This window comes from Equus quagga, chromosome 4 (genome assembly GCF_021613505.1).
Source record: "Equus quagga isolate Etosha38 chromosome 4, UCLA_HA_Equagga_1.0, whole genome shotgun sequence".
Taxonomy (NCBI): domain Eukaryota; kingdom Metazoa; phylum Chordata; class Mammalia; order Perissodactyla; family Equidae; genus Equus; species Equus quagga.
In genome coordinates this window covers 51646536-51655351 of record NC_060270.1, presented here as the reverse complement: position 1 = coordinate 51655351, position 8816 = coordinate 51646536, and the positions used below count along the sequence as shown (strand labels likewise).

At 36.5% G+C, this 8816-nt stretch overlaps 1 protein-coding gene across 10 annotated transcripts in view; it reads right to left on the bottom strand.

The window, feature by feature from the left end:
* Positions 1-2268: 2268 nt before the first annotated feature.
* Positions 2269-8816, bottom strand: part of PDCD10 (programmed cell death 10) — a 41419-nt gene continuing 34871 nt past the window's right edge. For all 10 annotated transcript variants that reach the window (XM_046659560.1, XM_046659567.1, XM_046659565.1 and 7 more), the window contains 3 exons: positions 6013-6091; positions 5635-5717; positions 2269-2644 (listed from right to left, as the gene is read on the bottom strand). In XM_046659560.1, the coding sequence (XP_046515516.1) occupies positions 2563-2644; positions 5635-5717; positions 6013-6091 (244 nt within the window). In that variant the 3' untranslated portion in view covers positions 2269-2562. The remainder of the gene's footprint in view (positions 2645-5634; positions 5718-6012; positions 6092-8816) is intronic.

Genomic DNA, 8816 nt, shown 5'->3' with positions numbered 1-8816 from the left:
TTTGTACTATTCTGATTCTTGCCAATTTTTGGTCAATTTGAAATCGTTTCCATACGAAAAGTTAAACAATTAGGAGACACTGATACTGGGTTGCCAACGCCATGTTGGCCTAACAAGGTTATTAAAACGCAATGATTAAAAAAACAAAACTATCACCTACTGTTATACAATTTTCTTTAAAAAAAGTGTTAGGAGGGGGTATTTTAAACATCCAAAACATAGCAAGATCTCTAAATAAAAGAAGGGTCCTTCAAAATGAATAAATTTAGATTTATGAAAAAAAATCACACTGTCCTAATTTTTCTCATTTCCCTGTGGACCAGGGAGAGCTTTGTCAGCTTGGAGTTAGAGAATTAGTATTCTAAACAGGGTGTGTTTTCAGCGATGGATGAAGAATAGTACAATAGAAAGCGCATGGAATCTGGAGCCAAATGCTGAATCCAAATCCTGGCTGCAGCGGTTAGCAGCTTTACAACCTCAGCTCTCTTACGCAGTTTCCTCAAATACAAGGCAGATAGCTAAATCACAGGACTGTTAACAGAACAGAATTAAATTATTATGTATCTAGAACTTGGCTGAACACTGAGAACGCTCAACAAATATCTCCTTCTTTTCCTTTCCTTGGGAGCCACCTTACTGTTCTCTGGAGATGCATCTGACTGGGGGCCATGTTGGCCCTTTCCTCATTGACCCAACTCAGCCCCACTGGGATTATGTAAGAAACGGAATTATCCTGAGAATAAACTTCTTTTCTGGAGGTAAACTTCCTGAAAACAGAAGCCAGGGATATTGAACAGTAAAATGAAAAGACACAAGGCTTATAAAGACAGATGAGTCGGAGCATCACTAGTAACTGATGAGTTCTGTTAAGGAGGTAAAGACAGTAGGAGGGAAGACGGTATCGGTTTATGTTAGAAAAGTCTGCTGCTTAAAAGACACTAAAACAGTATGTTCAGGGGCCGGCTTTGCAGCTGAGTGGTTAAGTTAGCATGCTTGGCTTTGGCGGCCCAGGGTTCCACCAGTTCGAATCCTGGGCGCAGACATGGCACCGTTCGTCAAGCCATGCTGAGGCGGCATCCCACATGCCACAACTAGAAGGACCTATAACTAAAAACTCACAACTATGTACCAGGGGGGTTCGAGAGAAAAAGGAAAAATAAAATCTTAAAAAAAAAAAAAGCCTACGTTATTAAAAAACCGCAAATAACAGCACAAATCTATTTTGCAAATGACTATCCATCTATTTCCAAGAGTGAATAATAGTTTGTCAAAAATAAATATTATTAAATCACCAATTCTATTTGTTTTACCAGCTATGTATCTTTGAAGAAAAAAAAACTCAGTAAAATGTCCATGAGTTGTGAGATTTCATCCAATTCTCTATTGGTTTTTTGCTTCTTTGCACATATTCTCTGTTTAAATCTACCAGGATAATTTCAAGTTGCCAATGATAGTAATTCTTTAAAAATCTCTTTTTAAAAATGGAGAAAAAGGCTTAAAAATAACTAAATTGCATTATAGCAAAAAAATTTATATTGCCAACAGAAATTTAGTTTGACATTTAAAATCTTTATAAGATAAACAAATTCTGATTTTTCCTTTATCATAACTGAAAAATGAAATCACTTAACACAAATATTTAATACATAATTTCCTTAAAATTTTTCTATGGTGAAACAAAACTGTGCATATTTTTAAAGAGTGTATATAATATCATCAATACTCATGACAACCTCAAAACAATTAGCATTGGTATAGCTTCAAATTCTTATTAGTTGTGGCTATTTTTGAAAAAAAGTTGCAACGCTTATTAGGGCCCAGCATACCAGCAAGCCTTAATTTTACAGTGTCATAGAGTTCAAAAAGTGGCATTATAGTTTGAAGACACTGTAAGTTGTCATTTCTTTCTTGTAAGTCTCTTAAAACAGGCTGGAAAACTATTCAGTACCTCATATATAATAACCAACAAAAACATTTCCATTGAGTACTTTTTGCCCAGAGTGATTAAGGACAAAAAAAATAGGAATTCTTGTTGCTTTATTATCCGATAACTGCTAAGAAGCTCCTGTTAGAAGTTCTTCAGACATTACACCAAGTCGTCTTGGTCTTCTGATCATATATATATTCACATATATATATGCATTTTTTCAAGTAAAGAAATGTTTAACAGATGTAAACTATTTATTGAATATTTGCCACCAAATATTGTTAAATACATTATCTTGCAGCATATCGCTTTCAAGTTAAAATGTCAGAAACAAACACCAATATTTACAATTCTTTTAAGGAATGTTATATAATGACACATTAAGGCGTAAATTCTTTTGGCTTATAATTCTTAAAAGAATGATAATAGCAAAAGTGATGCAAAATCTTCAGTGTGAGATTATGATTAAGCTACATTTTACAAAAATATGGTGTAAGATGGCAATAATCCCATTCAACATCCTGGATTGGATCCCTTCAGGAGGGACGGATAATTTATACAGTCAAACTTTAAAATTTACAGATAAGGCAGTTCAATACTGCCACTGAGAGTACATCTCTTAACATATACAACTTTCAGGCCACAGTTTTGAAGGTCTGAAGTATCAAGTTGGTTTGATGAATTAGTCGGTTGGCACTTATGAACACATTTATTGCCCTGTTAAAAAAAAAAAGAAAGAACAGGCTTTAACTTTATCTAAAAAATTCATCCTTTGAAAACATTTATACTTAACGCCATCTACTAACACTAGCAAGGACAACAATTTAGGAAAAAAGGTAAGTTAGTACTGAGTGTCATAATTTATTCCAGCTTGAAATTGAACAGTCCTGCATCATTTGAAACTGTCTAGGAATTACTGCCCCCTAGTGGTTCTGGCTGGCAATAAGGTGTTGGTGGGCTCCTAATGCCAGGTGGCGCCTCAATGACAGAGTTCATTTATAGGTCAGACAAATACCTGGCTAAGGAAGAGGATTCAAATGTAGTCTCCACTTGTGGTTTCATCCAAGTTATCAAAATAAAACTGCTAAAGTATCATACTCAGTCTCAAAATCTGTACGTTAATGGGCATGACAGATACTTAAGAAAAAGCTAATTACTTTGAAGCTGATTCATCTCAATTTCTTACCTTCTTTCAAAAAAGTATCTGAGAATTCTAAACTACTTTTAGAATTAATCTACTTTTAAAACAACATAATCACATGGTTTCAATATTTGGGAGCTGACAATATATAAAAATACGTTCTTAAAAGCTACTTTGTGCAGCACCACGTTCTCCTGTCAGCCCACCTTCATGTGACGGGAGCAGGGAGGGATGCCTTAGTCCCACTGAGTGGCCTTATCAGTTCCTTAGCAGGATAGCTAAAGCTTGTATCTTCATCCTAGACACTTTTCAAAAAAGAGGGACCAGGAAGAACTAGTTGAATCAATAGAAATTCATCCCCCTATTGAAAGATGGCTCAGGAGCTGGCCAGGTGGCACAGCGGTTAAGTGTGCATGTTCTGCTCCAGCGGCCCAGGGTTCGCCGGTTCGGATCCTGGGTGTGGACATGGCACCACTTGGCAAGCCATGCTGTGGTAGGTGTCCCACATATAAAGTAGAGGAAGATGGGCACGGGCCAGCCTTCCTCAGCAAAAAGAGGATTGGTAGCAGTTAGCTCAGAGCTAATCTTCCTCAAAAAAAAAAAAAAAAGAAAGATGGCTCAAAGATTAGGCTTTATTAATAATTTTCAGTTTTGAGAAATAGGTACAAAACGTGTGGCATATTATTCATACACAAATAATTATAATTTAAAGAAGTTGCTGAATGGAGAAAAAGTAGTAGAAGTTAACCTGAATAATCCATATGCCTCTTTGAACTGTTAAAACTTTGGGGCCCAGGCACTGGGACTTTTAAAAATTGAACCCAGTGATTCTAACGTGCAAATAGCATTGAGAGTAAATAATTTCAGATTAATGAAAATTAGGCTGTGAATGAATTTCTACCTTTAGATGTGTTTATTCCACGATAGTTCTTAATTAATTAGAATCAGAAACAATGATCCCATCATGTAAATTATAATTTTAATGTGTTTTTGTTATTTGGGCTTAGCAGAGGATTCCAAGGAAAAACAGATGTTAAGTTTATTTTCAGAACACACCTGCTGGCTTATTAAACTAAGTCAAGGAGAATTTCCCCTAGAGAACCCGAATAGTAGTATGGAAGAACAAGATAAGTCGTTAATAAAATTGAGCTCAATATCTTTAATTCATAATATAAACGTAAATAGTTCAACCTGTTTGAACTGTTAAAAATAATTCTGAAAATCAACAGACCACTCTGATGTATTCTTTAATTATTTTTTAATATTATCACAGTAACACTGTAATAGTTTGCCCTGGATATAGGGATCTTAAAACTTCAATGGTAGGATAGGATGTTAGAGGTCCCCTGCAATTGTAGCTGGAATAATCACCATTTAGATTATTTTTTTGACTTCAAGCACTGTTAGAAAATGGTCTTGTCCATAAAATTCCTAGCATTCTACTTGAGATCCAAAAAACTCTCTATAAGGCACAATGCTGCAGAAGATATGGCTTCTGCATCAGCTTATACATTATATGTACGTGTATACGTGTAAAAAGACCTATGAAATTTATAGGTTTTCTGAAGTGTTCTATAGTCAATTGCATGTAAATATGAAAATAATGTCCAATCTACCTTTGTAGTACCCTTCCTGTCTTACAGAATGACCCTGTGACAGCCTCCCTCCTTCCAGGGCAGTAGACCACAACGTTTGCAGCACTTTAAAATCACCTGGAGCACTTTTAAAAACACCTAAACCCTGGCCCCACTCGAAGCCAACTGAATCAGAATCTCTGAAGCTGAGGCCAAGGCAATGGGATTGTTAAAACCTGAACCCATGTGATTGTAATGTGTAAAGAGGCCCAAGAACCACTGCTCTAACTTTAGTGCAGCAATTTTCAACAAGCCTGCAGCATCAGTATCATCTGGAAACTTCCTAGAAATGTAAATTCTTGGGCTCACCCCAGACCTACAGAATCAGAAACTCTGGGGGTGGGGCCCAAAAGCAAGCCCTCCAGGTGACACTGATGCTACTAACGTTTGAGAACCACTGCCTCAGGGGTTGGTAAAGCAGGCCGATAAGCCAAATCTCACTCTCTCACTCACCGTGTGTTTCTGTATGGCCTGCAAGCTAAGAACACTTTTACATCGTTAAATGGTAAAAATAATAACAAAAAAAAGACATAATATTACGTGACAGGTGAAAATTATACAAAATTCAAATTTCAGCATCTATGAATAAAGTTTTATTAAAACACAGCCATCATACCCACTTTTTTCTACACTGCCTCTGGCTGCTTTTGCACTACACTAGCAGAGGGGATGTGGGGAGTTGCAACAAGCCCACCAAGTAAAAATACTTGCCATCTGGCGTTTCAGAAAGTCTGCCCACTCCTGCTCTAGACTAGAGTTACGGCTGAATTATCAACCATTTAATTTCTATTTTTAAGAGTTTACAAAGTTATTAGTTGGTTTGAGTATTAACAATAGAGTAAAAGGGTTTAATTTATACAGTTTTAGTATAATACAAAACCACATAATTTATTTAATATGAAAAGAAAAGGATAATAAATGACAATACTTACTTGCCATCTTTAAAATAGGTTTTCAGAGTATCACTGAAACTTTTGGAGTACTTTACAAATTCTTTCTTTTGGTGTTCAAGTGCCTACAGACATCAAATTAATAAGAAAAAAATGCCAGATAAATAAGAGAAATAACACAAAAGCCAAAGACAAGAGACTACACAGAATATAGGATGGCGTTTATATCACAGATAAGCATTTTTAGGAGTATTTACTTAAACACATGTAACAGAATATTTAAATTCAAGGACAAACTCAGTGGTAAATGATATAAAACTATTTCGAATGATGAAACAGTCCGAGTATTTAATTCGATAAAACAACTCGGTGTAAACCAGTATCTAGGGCGGCAGCTTGTAAGGCTTCTATTAAACTTACCCTGCGGTTCTGGTATTGATATTTCTTGAAGACATTATTCACTGTATCAAGAAGTTCTTTTATTGCACTAGCTATATCCCTGTTGGGTAAGAAAAAAAGAATCTTCTTAAAATCAGTTACCCTTGAAAGAAGTTTGTATACATAGTTTTAGGAGTTACTAATCACACTGTTAATTACCACACGAAGACTGTGTCAAGCACAGACACGTGACTAGCTGCGTGAGTGGGGGTGTTAGCCAGGACCTTCCGGGATCCCGGCTTCTCCGGCACGGCTGACCAAACATTTCACAACTAACATCAACCTTCCCAAATCAGTAACATTTCATTCAGTATTACTTACTCAAGTAACTACTTGCTGCCTCTCTTCTCCAGTTTTGATTTTTTCCTTTCTCTGGCTAACGTAGCTGAATTCAAGCTACCACATTCTCCACTTTTATCTCATGAACAATTATATGAAGTTTTACCATTCATATTTAACTCACTTCTGTATTTGCCAACACTTCAAGTTAAATACCTAAGGTTTTGATGTTTAAAATGTTTCCTCCTTGGATGTAGCTCTTCTCTCTAACCAATCACCTATCCTCCCCTTCCAAACCTTTGTTGTCACTATTTCCTTTGGAAAACAATTTTAAATTTCCAAGAGAGACAGTATCAGAATACTCCTCTAGGGGGCCAGCCCGGTGGCGCTGCGGTTAAGTGCGCACATTTGGTTTCTCGGCGGCCCAGGGTTCGCTGGTTCAGATCCCCGGTGCGGACATGGCACCCCTTGGCACACCATGCTGTGGTAGGCGCCCCACATATAAAGTAGAGGAAGATGGGCACGGATGTTAGCTCAGGGCCAGGCTTCTTCAGCAAAAGAGGAGGACTGGCAGTAGTTAGCTCAGGGCTAATCTTTCTCAAAAAAAAAAAAAAACTCCTCCTCCTCTACATTAACCTTTCCACCAATCATCTTGTGACTATATATGCATCAACACCTTCTTCCCTTTCTAAAGGGAAAAAGAGAAGAAATCAATAATTCTCATTTAACTATTCTTCCTAACTATGCACCACTTTTTCTGTACTCTTGTCTTTTATATCTATGCCCTTTTCAATTTCCATGTGTAACTTCATAGCAATTTTTCTTGTCAAAGTGAACTTAAGGTAATTCTGCATTCTCGAATAGCCTCACATTCTCTAAGGCAAGCTTCTCTTTTTCACATCCATTCCCTTAGCTGTAAATTGCTACAAAAACTTTTTGCTGTTCAAATGCAAGGCAAGTGTGAAGACATGAATTAGTAAGACATAAATCTAGACCATCCCGTACATAATCTTTTATTACTGACATTTTAACCACAGATGTCAGATTTCAGTTAATTCATACCAAAAACATTACAGCTTTACTATTTAAAGAAAAAAACAAAAAACTCAGTGTCTAGATTTCTGTGTGTTGTTTCACAGCATGTTTCTAGTAAATAAGCATCTAGAAATTCTAAAAACAACAAATATACAGGATTTTGGTATAAAAAAGTATTTTAGTTTATTCTGAAGTAGGAATGACATTTTAATTAAATATTTCAATAAACATTCACTTATTACCTCCTGTATGTCAAACATTGGCTGAAACATTAAAACATTAGATGTTCAAACAGGACATCCATTTTACAAAGAAATAACATCTGTCCCCTCACTTTTTTGGCCTCTGGAATAGCAGTTTAAAGTTATATAACTGTTCCTTTCATTTATGGTATCAGCACATCAAATCCTTCTGTATTGACATGATGGGCATAGATCCACCACAGCTTAATAAAACAGGATCCTATGACCATCCTATGATGTGAGGAAAATTACAATTTCAACAAGTAAAAAATAAACAATGTCAAATCTCTGAATATGAAAGTCTTCAAATCCACAATGAGCCTATTTAAAACAGAATATAATGGAGCAAATTACACAGTGATCCCTTAGCTGTTTATATACAACTGTACTTAGTGGTATGCTTTAATACTCTGCTAAAAGGGGATTACAAAAATGTGCTTTCAGGGCTAATGAACAAGATGAACATATGTTCTATATGCAGTGATAATGGCTGGATTCCACAGGGCAAAAGAGCAGTTCTGAAACTGGTCGCTCACTCTCTCACCTGGGAGCACAAACAAAAGGGGGGGGCAGGGGAGAAGAGGGAGGGTTTAGTGGACAGTACTCCAGGCCTGCTAATGAATACTGGGAATCTGTCTCTACTTTAAAAGGAAAGGAAAGAACTCTCCAGGTGATTCTGCTGATGAACCAAGTTTGGAAATCACTGTTTGGAAACCCAGAGCCTAGAGCTAAGGTTTGATCCATTATTTGCCAGACAGCTTTATAGAGAAGAAGGCTGTTTATTCCTAGGCCTGGACTCCTCTAAAACAACCTGCAGCAATTTATGTCAAATATTATGTCACCTGTATGCACACAGAACAGAGTTTTCACTAATGCCACCAAGGTTTGCACCACAGGAGCTACGTTCTATTAGTAACTATCTGAGGGTTTGTTTCCTACAAGAGACGATACAAGCACTAAAAAACATTTCAGACAACTAAGCAGATAAAGAACTGGGGAGAACTTGAGGGAAAAATAACCATAGTGTAATTAGCAGCAGAGTCTGGCGTTAATGAGTTCTGTGATAAGGGACATAGAGTATGGGTATAGCAGGAAGAAATTTTAGAAATCTGCAGCTATATAGTGGGGCAACTTTAGGGAGATGTATACACTGAAAGAGAGGACAACAGGTATCAGATGAAATGTAAACATATATCTTATTAAAAAATTGCATGGAATAGTACAGCTTCT